The following is a 19,285-nucleotide window of genomic DNA, read 5'->3' as shown; positions in this document are numbered from 1 at the left end:
GTTGCTCTGCATCGTCGATTTATTGAAGTCCAACTCATCAATACTTTCGAAAGCCACTGCATTCCCCGCATTAACTTTGCCTTTCATCCAAACCGTTCGTCGTGGACGGTGAATCGAAGACAGTTTCCTTTGCGACTCGCGTATGCAACTACATTTTTAATGGTTGTCAAGGCTTGACGCTGGCACGAACCGTGCTCGACCTTCGAACGGATCCCTTTGCTCACGGTCAGTTGTACGCGACACTATCGAGGGTAAGAACGCGAAGAGACACGATGTGTCTATTCGCAGAGGCGAACGAAGGACAAGATTGTGCTAATATTGTATCTCCTGCGTTGCTACTGTAAAGTATTGTTGTATATAACTGACCGAAGAAGAGTCTTGCTACTGTAAACACAATGTATTATCATGGAGCCGACTGAAGGGGAGTCCTTGTAAAAAATAAGGCAAGGACTTCCATGTACTTTGCTGGGGTCAAATATCCGTTTCGGAGTCGTAACGGACTGTCCCCTAGCCAGACCATGTGGAAGGAACTTGACAGTCGTTCCTTCTTCAAGTTGGTTACTATGCAATGGATGCCTCGAGTGGCCTTGCGCGAACTTACCACAGATCCGGAGATTTTCAAAGGCTAGCCTTCTAGCTATCGTCGGCATAGTTTTCATGCACGCCGCATGCTGAGACCTCGTTAAGTAAGCCAAGCAGTGCACCACCTAGGATTATCTATTTCCAGATCGTCATGCTGCTCGAGATTGAACCTCAACCTCATGCTCGACTCCAGACTTGTCGATATATTCTACAAACCTAGACAAGGAACTCACGATCGACGACTCCTACCCGAAGTACATCCGACCAAACACCTTTCCACCCACCTGATACACTCATCTACTTTCACAAACACTTCCTCGACGACCTTCCTCAAATACTCATCTTCAAACCCTTGCACCCTGCCAATTGTCAATTGCGGCGTCTCCGCACCATAACCCGCATCAAATTCTTCTGGATTTAAGACTATTGTTATCCGAGCTCGCTTCTCGGCATGCTTGCCATCCTGCCCTGTCTGCATTCTGGGTGGTCCCGTGTGTGCTCCAGCTTGTCTAGATTCCGACCGTTGATATCCAAGTGCGTCAGCCAACGCTTTCAGTATCCGTTTCTGTAGTAGCACAAACACGGGGTCATTATGGTTGAGTGTGCGGGCAACAGCCGCGCGAAGCCTGATCTCCTCTTCTTCGGAGAGCACGACACCATCCAGTCGGCGGGCACGAACGACCTCATCCGCGAGATGCACGAGCTTTGTGTCGCCTGAATCTGGCTCTTCTATGATTTCCGCTTTGAGAAGGATCCACAGCCGCTCCATGAAGCTCATCGCGTCGCTCCCTTGCGCACCTTGAGGCACACGGATTAAGGTGCGCAGAGAAGCAGCGATCACGAGTGCTTGTAGATAATTCTGAATTTCGAGCAGCGCGGGCGCAGAGAAGAAAAAAATTGGCGGAAGGGAGTTCTCGATGGACTGTGGCTCTCTGGTCGGTAATTGACAAGATATAGGGGTCGATAATCCTAGCGCCTGTACAAGTCGCATGACCCACTTCAATTGCGACTCAGCGGCGACGCCGTTAACCTGAAAAGACGGTTGATAGTTCTCAAGCCATATCAGCCAGCTAGACTCTATCCGCCAGCTCTTCCAAATATCCAAGATGTTTCTGCGTTCTTTGGTTTTTGCCTGTTTAGATATTGCAGACTGCAGCTGCTGCTCAGTCATGTTTCCCAACACGAATTGGGAGAGTTGTTCTTTCATAACATCTGAGATTCTGAGTATGGATTTCACCGTGTCTACCACTAGCGTGGCTAGTGAGATAGGACGCGATGACCGGGGGGGAGGTTCGTCCAGTAAACGAAGAAGGTCATCAAGCTCTTCGTCCTGGACTGGCGCGCAACGCTTGCGCAGAGACGTTACAACCTCACGCAAATGCATGATAGCTGAATCTAATGGAGAAGACGTCGGAGGTAACGGCGAGGAAAGTGTGGTAATGACAGGATTCTGAGATGGGAGAAGAGGTGTCAGTGCAATGAGGAGGTCTTGGTACAACGAGTTAATGCGTGGTATCTGGCAAGAAGGCTCCGGATTCGAGAGTGATTCTATGGCCTAGAGAGCCCTCAGATGGCAAAATATCCGAAGCACATGGAGCCGCACCTCGTCCCAGAAAGCTTTATGCACGAGATCCTCAACCTTATCACGTAATGTAGGTTTTCCGGCGTCCTTTGCCCTCTTTGGGTGAGCCAGACAGCATTGAAACGAGGGACTTGCCGGGAGGGACAACACGCTTTGGATCTGTGGCAAGCAGGTGATGGAAGTATGTGCGGTTAAGAATTTCTACCAGCTCTAGAGGAAGCAATACCGGATCAGATGTCGGGATGAGGGGAGACGGTGTAGATTCAGAATCCGGATAAATTATTGAGAAAGAACTCTGTAATGCTTCACTCGCTGGACGAGAGGGTGGGGGTATATTTCTGGTGGGTTTACGGTTGGACGGTTGAGTAGTCAAGACACTGCGCAGCGTATGCAAAAGCTTTGTGTTATCTTCGGATATGTCCCATAGCCCTTGATCCTGTAGCCGTTGGAAATCCCGGATGAGACTGTCCCAAGTGACGCGCTGAGTAATTGCTTCGTTGTGGTGTAAATCTGTCAGCAATAAGATGGTATCTCGAAGTAAAGCATTATCTGAAGCAATCTCTGCTTTGGCTTTAAGCTTAGATAGAATGGCCTCCATATTGGAGCTCGACGCCTTGCACGACCTAGAATGTGGTGGTCAATGATCAAGAATTACATCAGTACCTGAAAGGAATCCATTTTAGGACAATCACACGACTTTCATTCGTGTGCGTACGTCACAACTCTTGCTGGAGTCAGCCTACTAGCTGTATACAAAGACCACAATTTTAACGAACTCGAAGAATTCCTACCACGACCGCATTAACGGTGTGTTCGCCTTAATTTGCAGCGCTTGATGTCCCAGTCAGCAGCAACTTCACTGGCGACCTCAGTTCCCACTCTCACCAGTACTATCGCTCAGGCCACAGGAGAGCCATACACCAGCGATCCAGTTCCTGCTCATCATGCCAGTCCCCTGGTAGCGTTCATAATTGGGCTGGCGATCATTTTGCTTGCGTCTATCCTGAATGCTGCTGGTCTAAATATCACCAAGTTGGATCATGTGAGTTTCTACGACGTGCCACGCCTCAACTCTATTTTGATATCCTCAATTTACAGGTGCGGACGAGCACTATTCCAAAGTCAGCCCGCAGGCGAGACTGGCTGCGACCACTATGGATCCTAGGCATGGTTTTATATATTTTATCCCAGCTCATAGGGAGCACGCTTGCCTTGGATTATATGAGGGCAGGCACGTTGACTTACTTCCTCTCAGAGCATCCCTTTCTGACAATTATCCGCTCAGAATATGTTGCCCCACTCGGATCTACATCTCTCATCTTTAATTTCCTATTCGCTAGATTTTTAATTGGTACCCCGGTCACACAAACAGATATCTATGTGAGTTCCTCCTCACCCTATTTGCACGCTTTGCTAATCAGACTCAGGGTACGATGACCGTAGTACTCGGCGTCATCGGTATCGTTGCCTTTGGAGCTGTCAACAGTGGTCTGTCAACGGAAACGGATGTCAACCATCTCACCGCTTTATGGCGGCGTGGTGGTTGGCTCGCATTCTTCTTCTGCATGTCCATCGCCCTCATTCTCGTCCTCATTTTCACAAATTCCCTGGACGATGTTCTCGCTGCACGGTCAGACTTGGACTCGGAACCCTTTGCGGGCATGAGCGCACGGAGGTCGCGCGACTCAAGCACTACTTACCTCGGAAAGGCCAAGGACAGCTGGAATACATGGATATTATGGGTTAAGGAGAAGTTAGAGACCTGGACTGCGCCTCAGGATGATACGCAAGTCGCGTGGGTGCTTGGAATTGGCTGGGCGTGCTGTGGGGGTGGACTTGCTGGAGGGTGTCTGGTTTTCGCCAAAGCCACGTCAGTTCCCTTTGTTTCCTTTCATTTGCGTTTTTCTGACTCGGAATCAGCGTGAAGTTAGCTAACAGGAAGCCTCTCGCATGAGAACCCTGGAAACCAGTTTGGCCATCTAGCTCCTATATTCACAATCATTCTACTCGTGATCACGGCTGTACTTCAGATCATTTGTCTCAACCGTGGGCTTAAGGTCTACGACTCCACTCTCGTTGTCCCAGTTTTCTATGGCGTCTATACTGCAACTGGGTATGTTCATTATTCCTGTTTTCCTGTTTCAATTCCGCCTATTCTTATCTGCGACCTAGTTTTTTGGACTCGTTGGTATTCAACAACGAAGTTGACGCCTACAAGCCATGGATACTCTTCCTTATCTTCGCCTCAATAATGATTCTCATCTCCGGTGTGGTCCTTCTGACACATAAAAAACCTGAACGATCAACTCGTGCGTCTGCTGCCACTGGACTGTCCGGCTTGTCGTCTCATAAAGCTGCTCGGTCCTCTTCAAAAGTCAATCGTATAGATGAAGATGATGAGAACGATGACGAAGAGCAAGCTTTGAGAAAAACAGAAGAAGGTGAGGAGGATCGGGCAGTACTATGGCAAGTGGGGGATATTAGCGAGGACGAGGACGACCAAGTTGGTAATGGACATACGCCAAAAGGCGTGCACGTGGCTGGAAGCACGACGCATGTCACTGGAGAGGGATCTAGGCTGATGCGAGATGAGGAGGAAGTGAACTTCGAACAAAGACACGAACACAGTCACTACTCGATTTCCTCGGACACAACACTGGCTCAGAATCCGCAGGATCCATTCCACGACGATGATGACGAGGAGTTCGGGCAGTGGAAATGACAGATACCGTCCATGCTACAACCCCATACCCGTTGAATCAACGTTGGACTGCACATATATGCAATATTTTCATAATGGCTTCATACATTATACTACCGGAACCCTACATTCACACGCGTCTAATACTTGCTTCGCGAATTTCGTAACATTGGTTCCGTTGATCGGGTGTTTGGTTGACCGAATCATATGTATTTGCTCAATAACTTGGTAGTTAGTTTGTAGTCTCTTGTAGTTAGCTAACACAAATTTGCCAACTTCGTCATCTCCACCATGGTCGAGTTGAATGCAGAACAAGAAAAAGACCTCGACGAGCTTGAAGACGATTATCAGTCAGACAACGACGACCCTAACGTGTTCAAAGTCAGAGATGCATTAACGCCGCCGTCCGCGATGAGCTACTCTGCGCAAGATTTACACAGTGCGTCGGTTAACACACAACTCATGGAATATTCTCTTACATACTGTTGACCTCAGGATACATACACGAAGGCTTTATTGACCTCAACCCCATTTATCAACGAGGCGAGTTAACAGAACCCACACACTTGACGTATATTGAACAATAAGCACGCAGACGTTGTTTGGCCAGAGACTAAGCAAATTGGTCTCATCGACTCTATCTTTCGAAACTTCTACATCCCCCCCGTGATATTTGCTGTGACCAAAGATGATGATGGAGAGCCTATTCGTATTTGCGTGGATGGGAAACAAAGGCTCACTTCCATACAAAAGTTTCTTGACGGCTTGGTGAGTGCTTCATTGTAGTTTTCACGCGGCCTTTATTGGTTTCTTATGCTATACGAGCGTTAACAGATACCTCGTGAGTGTGATATTTGATATCACTTAGTCCTCATGTTGAACAGTGAAATACAAAGATCGAGACGTGCGCACAAAGAAGAGCTATTGGTTCGTTCGTTCCGCGAAGCAGAAGACTACACGCTTAGAAATACCAGAAGAGTGGAAACGACGGTTTGCAGAAACCAGAATTACGTGTGGTTCGTGTTTTGACTGCATCACCCCTCTGAGCCATTCACCTTTGTTTCCCTGTAGTCGAATATCATAATTTGACTCCCGAAATCGAGCGCGAAATCTTCCAGCGGGTGCAGCTTGGTGTACAATTGACTGCTGCAGGTGCGGCACTTCTTTAATAACGCGATTTATACTGACGGATGTGTCCAGAGAAACTTCAAGCGATTTCGTCGCCGTGGGCTGATTGGATCGCGGACCTCGAGCTGCGTCATGTGAATGTAGACAATAAGGGACTGGCCAGTGTCCTCGAGTGGGACACTACACGTGGAAGAGACTTCCAATGCATTGCGCAACTAATATATTGCTGTGATGGCCTCTCAGACCGCCCGCTTCCCACAGCCCAGAAACTAGAAAAATGGATGAAGCGGGTGGATAACCCACCAACAGCGTTCATGACGCTGATCAATAATGTACTGTCGGATTTTTGGCACATCGCAACATCATCTGAACTCAACGCCGCTTTCACCGAAGTTGACAAACGCGTTGCGCCTGTTGAATTTGTATTCGTTGGTATGTGTCGTATCCTTAGAAGTGAATAATTTGCTCAGCATATGCTCTACCTATGTTCCAGGCGTCATCCTTTTCGTTCTTCGGGATCACACAATTGAAGAAAGAGCGAATGCCATCCTACATATGCGTTTACGGATACGAGAACAATTCCGCGACGTTCGGAATAATGGTCTTGTGGGGAAGGCCATGTGGAATTACGTTGATAGTATCACTGGTCCTTCTGGGTTGAGAGTGTTGGACGCTCCAATGATGGCGATTGCGTCCACTTCTACGGGCGCGAAGCGGAAGAGGAAAGGTTCGGATGCCGATGATGACTATCATCCCTCGCCCATCAGGAGTCTAGGTTCGAAGGTTAAAACGCGCTCATCGGCATCAGGCAGGAAATGATTGTCTCGTGGTGTTATGAATTCTACAAGAGAGATTTGGGCTGCACAGTGGCTTACAACAAATACTATGGTCGTGCACATGTCTCCCGTATCATAGTATGTAGATATGCTATTATAAATTTCAGTTGTTATAACTTACTCTCGCAGTGTACCATACTCCCTCAGTATCAGTCAGAGCTCTGGCGTGTTTGAGGAGTAGTTTATCTCTTTCCTTGGAGTTAACGGCAATGTCACGTAAGAAGTGCTCGATTTCCTCATGTTTCCATCGTTGGCGAGTCAGGAATAGCTCAACGAATCTTGCGGCTGGGTCGACCGGCAATGCGGAAGATGGGAAGTAGGTCAATGTCGCTTCCCCTCCGTCTGAGGACAGATTTCGAAGGTAGTCTCCCTACAGATCATGACATTGTAGTTCAGCCAAGGGTTGCAGAACAACGCACCAAAAGAAGGGATAGTTTCACAGAAGGCTCGAAAGTGTCCCCTACTACGTTTTTCCATTTCTTGAGGAATTCGTTCTCAGAAATAGGGTTATGCTAAGTCTGGCATCAGGTATCGGCAAGCAGAGTCAGAAAAGAACAAACAAACCCTATGGTGGCGAAGAATTCCCACTCCAAGGCCTCTGATCACCGCATCAGCGTCCATTTTCCACAGGCCTTCTTTTACATCCCCAAACCAAGAGATGACTTGGTTCGATACTGCGCGGGGTATTTCATGTTCATCAGCAAGTGCAGACACCAGCTCCTCAATCGCAGCAGCTAGGTGTGAGAGGGACAGGGATATCAAGTAGTTTAACAGCAGTTCGAGAATAGTACTGAGATGCGCTGGGGCTATAGGCCGCAGCTGCCCTAAAATGATATCAATATGACGAGTCGAACAGCCATCACACGAGGTTTTGCTCCTACCTTCAAGGACGAGGATACGTCTCTCTTTCAGACCGCGGACAAACTCAGCTTCGCTAGCCTGTATTTCCCTACGAGCCTGCTCATAGCTATATTTTGGCATGGTTGCCTTGTGAACATGGATGAGATTATATGCCCCGTGTATACTGCATGCTGGCCCACCTGCCTGTCCTCATCTCCCTCGTCATATTCCATGTCCCTTAACAGGATAGAAAGCTTGTGCAGCTTCGGTACCACAGGCACCAGCTCCAAGATTTCGTGCAATTGGTCTCGGATGTGCACGGTCCCATCTGGATCCGATCTGGAGGGTGTCACAACCAGCACGGTATTGGACAACACGACAGAACGGACGGCATATGTCTTTTCTGATGTACATAGTACCGCATCCTCAGTCGGGTGCCCTTTGATGCAGAGGCTGGGTGTTATAGTCTCAAATAAGATAGTTGACGGTCGAGAGGAAAATCCACCTAGCAGTTTTCTCAGTAGTAGATTCAATTATTTGGTACAGCTCTGGAGGAAGCTCCATAAGCCTAAAAGAGCCTGTGTCTTGGGCAGTAGCTGCAGACAATCTGAGATCCAGTTCGTTCATTGTGGTATGGGTCTTGAATGGGTGTCGAGAAACCTCGACGCGCTGGTCACACTCGCACGTGTTGCAACGGTCACGCACAAAATAATTTACGAACTACACATTAAAGTGTGTGGAAAACAGAGAAACGAAGAAACGAATAGGTACATCGATGATACGTCCATAAACACAAATCCGATCAACTCCGAGGAGCGTGCGTGTCAACAGGGTGAAATTTCACGCGGACTTCTGAAATCTCCTTCCGCGCCTCCTTCAACGTCTGCGAGATCTTTACTTCTAGTCTTGATGTGGCCAAGACTGACATATTGCTCGGCACATCAGCTGTGAGATCCACATACATCATAGAGCCTGCACGCTTAGCTCGGAGATGTCGAATGGCAAGCAGTTCAGTAGTGTCATGGAAACCGTTGCCGGAGACAGAGGAGGACGAAGATGGTGAGGAAAGAAGAGGGTTTAATGCTTGTATTAGCTTTCGTTGCGAGTTCGCAGAGATGCCAGCATCTGTAAGCTCAGTGAACGCGCCTCCAAAAAGGTCTAAACCTTGCTTGAGGATAACAAACGAAACGAGGAGTCCTGGTGAAGGTAATAAGCAGTATAGAAAAAAGGAACTGGTAAAAATTGCTCACCTCCTATAGGGTCTAAGGGTAATGCAGGGAATAGCCATGATCCTATAATTGCAAAAAGGGCAACGACACTCGAATACGCGTCACTGCGATGATGAATAGCATTTGCATAGAGCACCGGACTATGTTCTTCGTCGGCAACCTTCTTGGTTACTCGATACAACCACTCCTTTGCTACAACGCCGACTGCGGCGAACCAGGCTGCATTAGGGTCGAGGATGCCAGTATGACCATGCGAGTGACCAATGGCAGGAACATTATGAGCAACAGACGTAAATTGCTGGAGGAGGTCATGAAGCGGGGCCGGGTGGGATGGTGGAGACAGTTGTTACCAGTGCTTCCACGAGGAGGTGGTACGAATGGAAGCCGATGCCTAGTGCTCCTCCGATAAGCAACAGTGACACGGTAGTTGTCCCAAGAGTCTCGAATTTGGCGAATCCATACGGGTAGCGTGCTGAAGGTGGCCTCCTTGACAGTTTCCAGCAAAACAGCACAACAAAGTCACCGAGCAGATCTGGAAACAATCGTGTTAGTGCGAAAAGCTGAGTTGTTTGTTGGAGTCACGAACCACTCATGGAGTGGCCAGCATCTGCTAGCAATGAGGCAGAGTGCATATACCAGCCCGCGAATCCTTTGGCGCCAGTCAAAGCCACGTTGGAAAACAGCCCTATAAGCGTTATTCGACTCCCTCTGTCGCCTAATGGATAATTAGCTACGCTTCAACTAACTAGGGATCACAGCTCACCAGCAGTTTGAAGCGCCTGTACTATCTGCCCTGCATCATGTCCATTGCCATGTTCATCATGCGAGTGTGAGTGAAAGATCGAATGCGAATGTTTGCCATGGGCGTCCGAGTCTTTGTGACGATTTACGACGTTCTGCGTAATTTCTTCATTTCGTGGACCTCGCTGAGTCGAGTTTGCTCGTCGGATTGCCATTCCAAGGTAAGATGTAGACGGATACGTAAATGACCTGACGACAAATCAGTACTCGTCAGTTCTGGGACTCTGGATGTACCTAGTTCAGTCTCCACTCACCTGAGACTATTTGAAAACACGAGAGCAGGGATCTTATGATGACGCTGTAGGTCCGAATGATATACTCTACTTCGCAAAGACCCCCTCGGGAAAAAATACCGGGAGACAACAGGCAAAATGAATGGAAATGATGCCAAGGACCCCGTTATCCGAGTCGCGCCTGCAGTGTCAGGAGCAGTCACGGCGGTGTGAACAGCCCTGAACAAGCAGCGCTCAAGGTTCGCAACCGCCTTCATGCCCGGGCTTGTCACAAGTGAGACAGAGATATGGCCTAATGATACACATTTGGCAAGGCCACCAGATGCTGTACTAGTCAGAAACACTACTAGGGCAGTAACCTCTCCGCTTATGGCCGAATCACCCCTCCTATTATTGTACTGATAGGTCCGATGACCTTTCGCAGCACTAATCAAAGATACGGGTCTACCATTATGCCTGCTGACTGCTCTAGACCAATCAATATGTGCCACCAGCAGGTACCGTCATGATGACGGTACTACCCTGCTGCGTCATGCTAGTATTACTACCCCTTAGAGCCTGCCTTCGTGGTCTTCCCATATTTTGTAAACTGGATTCGTGGAAGCGGCCCCTCCACCAACTTGCCAAGTAGTCTTGTCATGTACGTCAATTACGCTCCACTGACGCACCTTTGTATCTATTTCCTTCGAAAGAAATGGACATATTTTCCATGATGTCCGAACCTCTAAAACCAACAGAAAAACCACCAACCTGATCCCAGTTTAATTTCTTCAACTTGTACTTCGGGCCGGCGTTGCAAAAAAAATAGTTGAGTGTGGCTCGTGCATATATTTACATTGGTGGCGTTTATCATACTCGATAACGAGCAGGACTTGAATCAGTAGATGCTCTCCAAAACAATCTTTACCTTTGAAAGCAACTCTTCATCCTCTTGACCAACTGCACGGATCGCGATCTGTTCAATGTCGGCCGTTGGCACGCCATATTGGCTCAACGTCCTCTGCAGCCCGAGCTCTTGTACAAGGCTATGGAAACTGAGAATTCATTCTGGGTGGATGGCAGAAGACACTTGCCTAGTGATCATGGACGACAGTTTCCTGACATCCCCGTCTACAGACCCAGTTGATGGCTCTCTGAGATATAATAAGGCTTCAGCAAGGTACTCCTTGTCCTCTTGGCTTGCTATTTCCGCTTGTAGATTGACGACCGGCGCAAGCGTCAAGCACTAGAAAAAGATCGTGGTTAGGAAACTATGTGCGGGTTCCGGGGTGTACTGACCGAGGTGATGCCGTGCGGTATCCCATAGGTTGCCCCAAGCTTATGACCGAGCGTGTGTGATAATCCTATCGGGCTTCACAAGAAACAAGTTGAATGTAAGCCACCCCCGCGTGAGATAACTTACCGGTGCACTTCAAGCTTTCGCGGCCATAAGCTCATCCACGACGCAACTTGCAGCCTTTGCCTGGCGACGAGATCTTTGCTGTCTTTCTTTGATAACACGAGAAAACGGAAAAGATCGGCGATGGCAGCGTGGCATAGCTTTTTCATAGGTAGGGGCACTCCAGGTCTGTATAGATTCTCTATTTCCAGATATTTAGAAGCATGGGACGTTGTGTATTATCTCCTTACCAACTGCATGGTCCAGCGCACGCACGCCAGAAGAAAGCCTTCGGAAAAAAGTGAGCATATACGGAGGCCATTGAATTGATGATCTACCATAATTGTTCAGGTGTTGAAAGAGTCAGCTCTGCGTCCAATATGATCCCCGCCGGAGGAAGATTTCGATGATTCAGAAGTACCTTGTCGACCCTGTTTATTGGTATAACCTGCACTACTCTAGAATATCTAGATAAGAAAGGGAGTTATGTATATCACTTCAAGATCTCACCGTGTATTCGGCCGCACTCAGGGTTGTTGGTATTGCGATTTGCCGAAAGAACTCCGGCTCTTTGCCAGATATTTCTTGTGCTCTTTGTTGCTGGAGCCTGAAAATAATAGCCTTTGACGCATCGATGGGAGAACCCGCCACCAACGGACACTATAATGTCGGCGTCGACTTCACGAAACTTGGAGACGCCGTTCTCGATACCAGCCTCAGGGGTATGCTCCCCGATTTCCGAGAAAGTGGCACCAAATGCATTGGATTTCTTCAGGATGTTCTCGATTTTTTCCACAATGCCAGTCTATTCGTCCGAGTCAATCATATGATTGACAGGTCTGAAGCGTTTCAAGCATCGAATCACCTTGTCGCGGAGAGACTTTCCTGTTACGATAAGCGCTCGTTTGGCTCCAAGAGTGCCCAAAAGTTCTGGGAGTGCGGTTTCAACGCACTTGGGCCCGTAGTAAACACCCTCGAGTGTGTTAGTATATGCGTAAGACCCAGCTGGCACCGTCTCATAGGCAGTCGACATCGTTGTAGACAAGAGTATTAATAATGATATCGCTCACCTGAGAGGACTATCAAGATTAATATATATCGCAGTATCATATAATCTATCATTGCAATCGTCAGTTATCGTAGTATCCCCACTCTATCCACCAGTACCCACTGAGGCGGCGGCCCGCATGTGAAACTCGTCGTGCGCTTGCTGACACGAATATCGGCAAAAGCGAGAAGTTTCTTGTTCTCGACTTGCACGAGGATCTTTAGTTATTAACTTGAATCTGGCCCAACCGTCTCATGGCGTCAAAGTCTTGACATGACGTGCTCGGCGAAAACCACTACTAGGCCATTAATGTCACGGTTAACATAGTCCAACACCCCAGCACACATCAGCAAACTACCAATTTGGTGACAGAGTGCCACAACAACAACAAATAGATACCGAACTTGACAAGCGTCACAAGCCAACAAGCATTTGCGGTTACAAAGCCGTTACAAATATCTACAGAGCGATACAAGCAGCACAAATAAACAAACTTAACAAAGTATGTAGTGCCCAAAAAAAAATCATAATAGAAGTGCGAAAAAAACATATATATGTACCTCCAAATCAAACAATTTTGTGAGGATTGCCATTCTAGCTCAAAGTTTGGAAGTAGTACTACTGTACTAGTATAAACAAAGTTTTGATGCAGCCAGGATTGTTTATGAAGATGAATGACTTGGACAAGAGGTTGTCTCAATAGTAATGATTCAGTGATAACAAAAAAAACAAATGAACACTTACCACCAAACCTGTGATACTGTTGTGGTGTTCAAACTTGGGCTAGCCTCACAGAAGCCCTTTTTCATATAGAGGTCAAACTATCCAGGAACTACCTTCCACACATCTTTCACCACTTCTCTACCCTTGCCAAATTTGGCCGGAACCTTTGGCCAAGTCATTGGCTGCATGCCCCATGCCATCATCAGCCGACCTGACTGCAGTCTGTCGCATTCCCATGCCCTACATGCTTAAGGATGGTCAGTGATATGCAATAACACTCCCTACCACATTTCCCTTGCATCCACCTCATATCCATTCATGTCCGACATTTTGCACAGCCACATCAGATGTTCCTGCACATCTGGACCATTCCTGCGCATCTGCTTAACCTCCGGCTGAGTTCCTGTGCCTTTGGATTGCTCAAAATCCAATTTAGGAAAGCCCTGTGCCAATTCCATGTCCATCCTAGGGATCTGCACGGGTAAACCCAGGGTACTTGGGCATCAACCCGTACCCATACCCGCACAAACCCCTTACCCGTACACCAGGGTAAGGGTCGGACAGCAGGTACGGAGGGTATTCACGGGTTCCGCGGGTACTTAGCGGGTAGCGATCAAAAAACTGACAATGACATAGCTACAAACATAAAGTAAAGTCCTACACAGTGATATCATCCCACCCATCATCAAGTGCCTTCTCATCACCTACAACCTCAGGTAAAACAACAACTGCCTTGATGTCGTTGTCCTTGACAAGACCCATCAGCGACCAGGCACCCAAACACAAGAGAGCATGCGTGGATTGAGCCAACAGTCGACTACGCACGTGAGACAGTAAGAGACGCCCGCGACTGAATGTCCGTTCAACATCAACAGATGTAGCTGTAGATATTAAGTACTAAACACCAGGTGAAAAAAATAGAACTCACCTGGAATAGTGAGATAGTCCATAGCCATGCAAGACAGGTGGGGATACATTGCACGATGCTCATGCCACCAATGAACGGCATCATCGATGTCCTTGACATTGGCCTGTAAGTACATGTCGAGTTCGTGGTATGTAGTCTTCTCCTTTGACTTGGACAGTGCCGGCAGGCTGTCAAATATATTAGCAGAGTCGTCATCCTAGAATGTATGATCAATATATACCATGAAAACTGCAAAATGAACAGATTACAACATACCTTTTTTTTTTACCAGTCAGCATAGAGACTTGAGGCTCAAGAACGGCGCGGTGTGATTGATATGACTGAAGGTATCACTCACAAACAATGTCCTTGGCTGTTTCAATCCACTCAGGCTTCCATCCAGCACACTTGAAATATTCTAGCTTGTGCTGTTGTCTTCTTAGATAGATGATCTATAGATAAACACCTATAAAACCAAATATCTCCACGGTCAGTGATTCAGACAAATACCAATGACTGATAATGTGGTCGTTTGTGGGTGGCTGATTAGCAATACCTAAGCCACTGTCAGCAGAAGGTGCCTAGTGAGGTCAGTAATGTGAGTGATCAATCCAACAATGCCTGGACAACAGGAAACAACAAAAGAAACAAATATACCTTCTCGTACCAAAAAGATGCCCAATGGCAATCTTACTACAAAGATTCATGCGAAGCTACAATGGTCACTCCCACAATGCAAACAGGTAGGATCACTGGTCAGGACTAGTCAATTGCTCAAAGAACTTTCAGTACTATTGAACCTGCTGTCAAGGAACTCACTTCAAGTATTAAACAGAAAACAGGAACGGACGTCCTTGGTGTTCGGCACCAAGTCCCCTTTCAATAGCTAAAGCTGTATGGCAATGAAACCCTAGCTCAGTACCACTACTCAGATGTGTGTGGTCAAACACACAATTATCAACTTCAAAGCTCCCCCACTAAGCTATGCAAAGTCTTAGGTGGACTAAGGAGACAACACAAAAAGTTGCAGGAAAATAAAAGAAGAACTCGGAAAAACAAACAAATGGAGGCAGTACCAGGCTTGGTGGTTGTGGAGGATAATGAGCTCACACTAATGGTGTCTCACAGAAGGGTACCTTCACCAATCTTCAACAGCTCTTCACTGTTGTTTGGCTACAGTCACACTTCACACTCAAGAACTGGGGGATAAAAACACACACTTTTATTGAGAGAGAAGGGGCTCTTATATAGACAAAATTTAAGGGCTATGCTACCAGTACTTTAAGGTTCCTGTCAAGTCATCTCCAGTTGAACTGAGTCATATAAGCTAGTGTGAGTCATACTGAATCAAGTTGAATCATTGTGAGTCACTTTAGATGGTTGAGTCACTTGGGTATATAAATGAGTCATCTTGACTTGTTAGTCATGTGATTTCTCATGACAAAGCAGAAAAGGTCTGGACACTGATTATGTAAGGTACCAGTCCATGTGTTATGTTTGTGTTTGTGTATTACATTTTCTGTTAGGGGCTGAACTGGTGCAGTGCTTTGTATTTAGGGTTTCCTGCATGTTCCCACAGGACAACTTGTGTGGGAAATAATTTTCACAGTCACCTGACATGTGAGAAGTTCATGCTGAGTCATTTTTAAGCCAAACGAAATGAAACTGAATCCAAGAATAAATCCCCGAAAATATTCATTCCTGTAAACTGGGTTTGCAGAAGAATGAGGAAAAAGAAGCAAGTCCTTTTCCTGGGCCAGGCTTTGGCTCAGGATGTTGCAATCATGGTCTTCATGATGCCAGGCTTCTTATGAGAATGTTAGTCAGCCATGCACCAGACTAGTTTGGTGCAGGTCACCGTGGGTGAAGAACTGTAAGGAAGTGATAGTTAGTGACAGGTTATTTCTGCAAAGCACAAAAAACTTACCCATTGTGATCCAGTATACTTCTGAGGCATCGGTAAGTGAGTAGTATCGGTTCAGAGTCTTTTTGGCCAGTCCCAAAGCAATGTGTATCGCAGGATGAAGAAGATCTCTGTTGATCATGCCATTTGTGAAGGTGGTGTCAATGTGGTCCATGGCAGGGATGACCATGGAAAGGTTGGGCATTGCCCGTGAGAAATACAGAGTGGCGTGTTTGAGAATCTAGAATGGAAAGTTCCGGGTGAGTCAGGTGACGTGATACTTTGCAAACCCTTGCTGAAGCTGCCGCACACAACGCCCTCAACAAGCTGCCGCACACAACACCCTCAACAAGCTGCCGCACACAACACCCTCAACATCACTCCTCTCTCACTCAGCATTGAGACCATCAATGGTCCAACCGCCATGCTTTCCAGTGACACTTCTGAAAAGACCGTCCCTCCAGCTTCTTGATGTTGTCACTCAGTATGGACAACTCACCTTCAGGACGTCGCGCAACTGCGTCACCATCAACCATTCCTCACCGCTCAACTTGTACTCCCCCAGACCGAGCCTCCTTTTGTCCATCATCATGTCTATGCCAGCTCAGTACTCCAGTACAAAGTTCAGCATGTCGAATGTTGAGTTCCAGTGCATTGAGACTTCGCGGGGCATAATCTTCACTGGCAGCTTCAATTCCTTCAGGTTCTTCTTCCATGCAGGCAGCAGCAGCATTGTTGAGTGCACAAGTTTGAATGCCAGTTTGCGAAGCTGGGCACTCATGTTAGCAACCACCACCACCCAGGTAAGTATTCACATACCTTGACCAGAGTAAGCCTGATTGGTTTGATACTTTCTGCCAGTGTTGCTTGCTCGTCCAGTGTAAGAAGTGCGACCTCATCAACCAAGTCATCCACAGCATCACTCTCCTCACTCTCCTCACTACCCCCAATGGTCATGTCGTCTTCCTGGTCAATTCCAACTGCAAGATCTTGAAGGTCATTGTCGATGGCTTCATTTGTGTGCTCTTTGTGGATGTCAAATTGGCGGATCAAGGATTTGGCTACTAAATTGATGATATGAAGGAAACACTGGGTATGTGTGTTCTTGCCGCCGAAATGAGCTACCATGTCCGGTAATTCATCCACCATAGTATCGTTGTTTGAAGTGTTGTCAGCTGTTATGCTCAATATTTTGTCTGATATTCCGTAATCATGTAGAATCTTTGCAAAGGCTTCAGTGAGATTTGTTCTGCTGTGCGACTGTAGTGCATTAAGCATGGCACCTCATATGTATTTGTATGCACTCACTTTTGGAACCTTGACAATATCAAGAAGCATCACAATGGGTTCGCCATCATGCTCAAAGTGCACAGTGACGGCGACAAAGGCTTGGTGATTCGGTGAGGTCCAAGCATCAGTTGCAAAGTTCAATTCACCATCATGTTCCTGCAACATCCGCGCAATCTGTTCGCGTGTATGGGCAAACACCATTTGGACATCGTGAGAAACTGTAGCTGGTGAAAGTATGTAGTGTTCAGGGCATCCCGTTGAGGCGATCTCAACCTGGCTGGGCTGATATGAAATATCTAAAAAATGCTCAACCAGTATAAGTGAGTCTTGGCTCTGCCTAGCTGCTATACTCGCAGAATGCAAGAACGTTCGACCCTAAAGGGGACTGCTACTGAACACAGAACCAGATGAAAGAAAGACCCTTGAAGTGCGATGGATGCGCGAAAGCGCAAGAAGAAAAGCGAAGTGAGTGTGAAGCGTGAGAGAGCGCACTAAGGTAAGCGCGAGCGTGGGAACGTGAGCGCTAAGGCGCGCGTTGTGCGGAAAATACTGGATAAGGAAACAGATAAGGAAGCGGATGTGCAAAGTGAGTGCAAACGCAGAGCGAGTGTTATAATGAGTGTGGATAAAGGTCTAGTATAGGCGGATAATGATAACCATTGGAAACACAAAGTGCGCCCAAGTGGTGACTACTACTTTAAAGTAAAACCCAATAGCGAGGGAAGTACAGCAAAGGGGAGTAATAATGATGGAGTAGTAAGTCAGCAACTTTATACTATGGAAATCGCATCGGAAGCGGAAGGGATAGGAGCAATAAGCGCTATGAATACGTAATGATATGTAATAACGCTGCAATGCTTGTTACAAACCACGAGGCAAGGCATATGACGTACCAATGAGGTGGGTGGACATAGACGGACGTTCCTGGATGATAGGCGATGCAGGGCGCTTAAGCGCGAGAAAGAGCGCAAGGTGCGCATGTGGGAATGCTGCGCGTTGTGTGGGAAAGTGCCGCACCTATGGCGCGTTCCGCGGGAAAGTGGTGCGCTCTATAGGGAATGACTAGAGGGTGATGGTGCAAGTTGTGCCGTGAAGGCCAGTCATCAGAATTCATAATATGAGCCCATATGAGCCCACAGAAACGCGAGTCTCTACACCATTTTCATAAGGCATTGAAAGCCATGGTCCTTGACAATCTCAAATGGTCGAAGGTTTTCTGACACCCAACACACGATCTCGGCATTACAGAGTCTCCATTAACATTGTTTTAACATTGTAGATTTGTATGTACTCACTGTGTTTCTGTTTTGGTATGCTGATGGTGTGAATAGGTGACTTTTCCCTTGCCTTGACAGTCGAAGGATGTCTGAATGGATCCCGTTTCAAGTATACTTTGGACGACTGTTGCACAAGCCTCTGTTGCATTTTTGTTTCGCATGCAGCCTCAAGTGCATGTTCACCCCAGCAAACCTTGACATGTTTGCAAAGATTTCCTGTGGACTTTGCATCACCAGTGTCTAGGAATCGATGGACACGCTTCTTGCATCCCTTTGTGGCACACTTGAAAGTGTGGCTCTGACGGCCATGGACATATTCAATGTCAGGCTCTGGGTGAAAAAATGCATAAACGGGTGAGGTCCAGTCTCGTTTAAGATGCTCTGACATAGATTTAGCAGATATTTAACTATTGTTGCAAGACTGACATACCAAGCTCGCTCTCGGATGACTCGCCCTCATCATTCTCCGAGTCTTTTTCGGACTCTGTATCAATGACCTGACTGAAGCTGCAGGGCTAGGTTATTTAATACTATTTTGTGCAACTGATTGAGGATCCTTCTCCAAGTCGATGATGGAAACTGCAGGGCTGGAAGTAGGACTGGGAGAGTTGCTCTGGTTCTTGGGCTTGTTCTTTTTGAAGGGATTCTTGATACTGCTACTACTGGCCTTTCGTTTGAGCTTCCTAGTACCATCCACAACTGCTTGAGCTGCCTTCTCCGTGATCTTCAATACTCTTTTACCTAAGTTAGACATGATAGAAGGATGAGAATATATCTAAATTTTAAATTTTAAGATTTGTGGGGTTAGAGTTGCCATATCCTGTACA

General features: G+C 47.1%; 8 protein-coding genes across 8 annotated transcripts; 2 read left to right on the top strand and 6 right to left on the bottom strand.

Annotated features, from left to right (window-relative positions):
* Positions 1–701: 701 nt before the first annotated feature.
* DFJ58DRAFT_775864 (uncharacterized protein) lies at positions 702–2,798 on the bottom strand. The gene is given in 4 exon segments (XM_041389474.1): positions 702–854; positions 874–2,137; positions 2,186–2,258; positions 2,278–2,798. 4 exon segments carry the CDS (start codon positions 2,760–2,762, stop codon positions 799–801), a joined length of 1,878 nt encoding a protein of 625 aa, XP_041246481.1. The 5' UTR covers positions 2,763–2,798; the 3' UTR covers positions 702–798.
* A 73-nt stretch (positions 2,799–2,871) lies between these two features.
* Positions 2,872–5,108, top strand: DFJ58DRAFT_775862 (uncharacterized protein). Its single transcript, XM_041389473.1, has 6 exons — positions 2,872–3,206; positions 3,263–3,395; positions 3,450–3,544; positions 3,592–4,034; positions 4,107–4,277; positions 4,337–5,108. Exons 1-6 carry the CDS (start codon positions 3,000–3,002, stop codon positions 4,884–4,886), a joined length of 1,599 nt encoding a protein of 532 aa, XP_041246480.1. The 5' UTR covers positions 2,872–2,999; the 3' UTR covers positions 4,887–5,108.
* On the top strand, positions 4,699–6,996 carry DFJ58DRAFT_233981 (uncharacterized protein). Its single transcript, XM_041379377.1, has 9 exons — positions 4,699–5,304; positions 5,361–5,408; positions 5,461–5,633; positions 5,700–5,706; positions 5,762–5,881; positions 5,937–6,017; positions 6,066–6,425; positions 6,487–6,907; positions 6,959–6,996. Exons 1-8 carry the CDS (start codon positions 5,157–5,159, stop codon positions 6,810–6,812), a joined length of 1,263 nt encoding a protein of 420 aa, XP_041246479.1. The 5' UTR covers positions 4,699–5,156; the 3' UTR covers positions 6,813–6,907; positions 6,959–6,996.
* On the bottom strand, positions 6,873–8,317 carry DFJ58DRAFT_233985 (sister chromatid cohesion protein Dcc1). The gene is made up of 6 exons (XM_041379378.1): positions 8,175–8,317; positions 7,870–8,122; positions 7,711–7,816; positions 7,394–7,653; positions 7,249–7,341; positions 6,873–7,199 (listed from the first exon to the last, which is right to left on the bottom strand). The coding sequence occupies exons 1-6, from the start codon at positions 8,294–8,296 to the stop codon at positions 6,933–6,935; spliced, it is 1,101 nt and encodes a 366-aa protein (XP_041246478.1). The 5' UTR covers positions 8,297–8,317; the 3' UTR covers positions 6,873–6,932.
* Positions 8,318–8,361: 44 nt separating this feature from the next.
* On the bottom strand, positions 8,362–10,439 carry DFJ58DRAFT_775856 (cation efflux family-domain-containing protein; the record flags this gene model as incomplete). The annotated part of the gene is made up of 7 exons (XM_041389472.1): positions 8,362–8,866; positions 8,920–9,196; positions 9,240–9,430; positions 9,485–9,613; positions 9,662–9,888; positions 9,954–10,183; positions 10,434–10,439. The coding sequence occupies 7 exons, from the start codon at positions 10,437–10,439 to the stop codon at positions 8,472–8,474; spliced, it is 1,455 nt and encodes a 484-aa protein (XP_041246477.1). The 3' UTR covers positions 8,362–8,471.
* Positions 10,440–10,717: 278 nt separating this feature from the next.
* DFJ58DRAFT_233871 (alcohol dehydrogenase IV) lies at positions 10,718–12,681 on the bottom strand. Its single transcript, XM_041379375.1, has 11 exons — positions 12,482–12,681; positions 12,176–12,425; positions 12,026–12,115; positions 11,821–11,970; positions 11,732–11,768; positions 11,649–11,679; positions 11,562–11,599; positions 11,335–11,512; positions 11,211–11,283; positions 11,006–11,157; positions 10,718–10,957 (listed from the first exon to the last, which is right to left on the bottom strand). The coding sequence occupies exons 2-11, from the start codon at positions 12,341–12,343 to the stop codon at positions 10,810–10,812; spliced, it is 1,065 nt and encodes a 354-aa protein (XP_041246476.1). The 5' UTR covers positions 12,344–12,425; positions 12,482–12,681; the 3' UTR covers positions 10,718–10,809.
* A 1,657-nt stretch (positions 12,682–14,338) lies between these two features.
* Positions 14,339–16,477, bottom strand: DFJ58DRAFT_656777 (uncharacterized protein; the record flags this gene model as incomplete). The annotated part of the gene is made up of 3 exons (XM_041381940.1): positions 14,339–14,426; positions 15,912–16,132; positions 16,391–16,477. The coding sequence occupies 3 exons, from the start codon at positions 16,475–16,477 to the stop codon at positions 14,339–14,341; spliced, it is 396 nt and encodes a 131-aa protein (XP_041246475.1).
* A 449-nt stretch (positions 16,478–16,926) lies between these two features.
* On the bottom strand, positions 16,927–17,085 carry DFJ58DRAFT_612183 (uncharacterized protein; the record flags this gene model as incomplete). Its single annotated transcript, XM_041380905.1, has 1 exon — positions 16,927–17,085. A coding segment is annotated over one exon (159 nt), but the record flags the coding sequence as incomplete, so codon positions are not given.
* Between the last annotated feature and the right edge of the window lie 2,200 nt (positions 17,086–19,285).

Source organism: Suillus subalutaceus (assembly GCF_016647625.1).
Source record: "Suillus subalutaceus strain FC151 chromosome Unknown DFJ58scaffold_26, whole genome shotgun sequence".
Taxonomy (NCBI): Eukaryota; Fungi; Basidiomycota; class Agaricomycetes; order Boletales; family Suillaceae; genus Suillus; species Suillus subalutaceus.
Note: the sequence above shows the minus strand (reverse complement) of the source record. Positions and strands in the feature narration are given on the sequence as shown.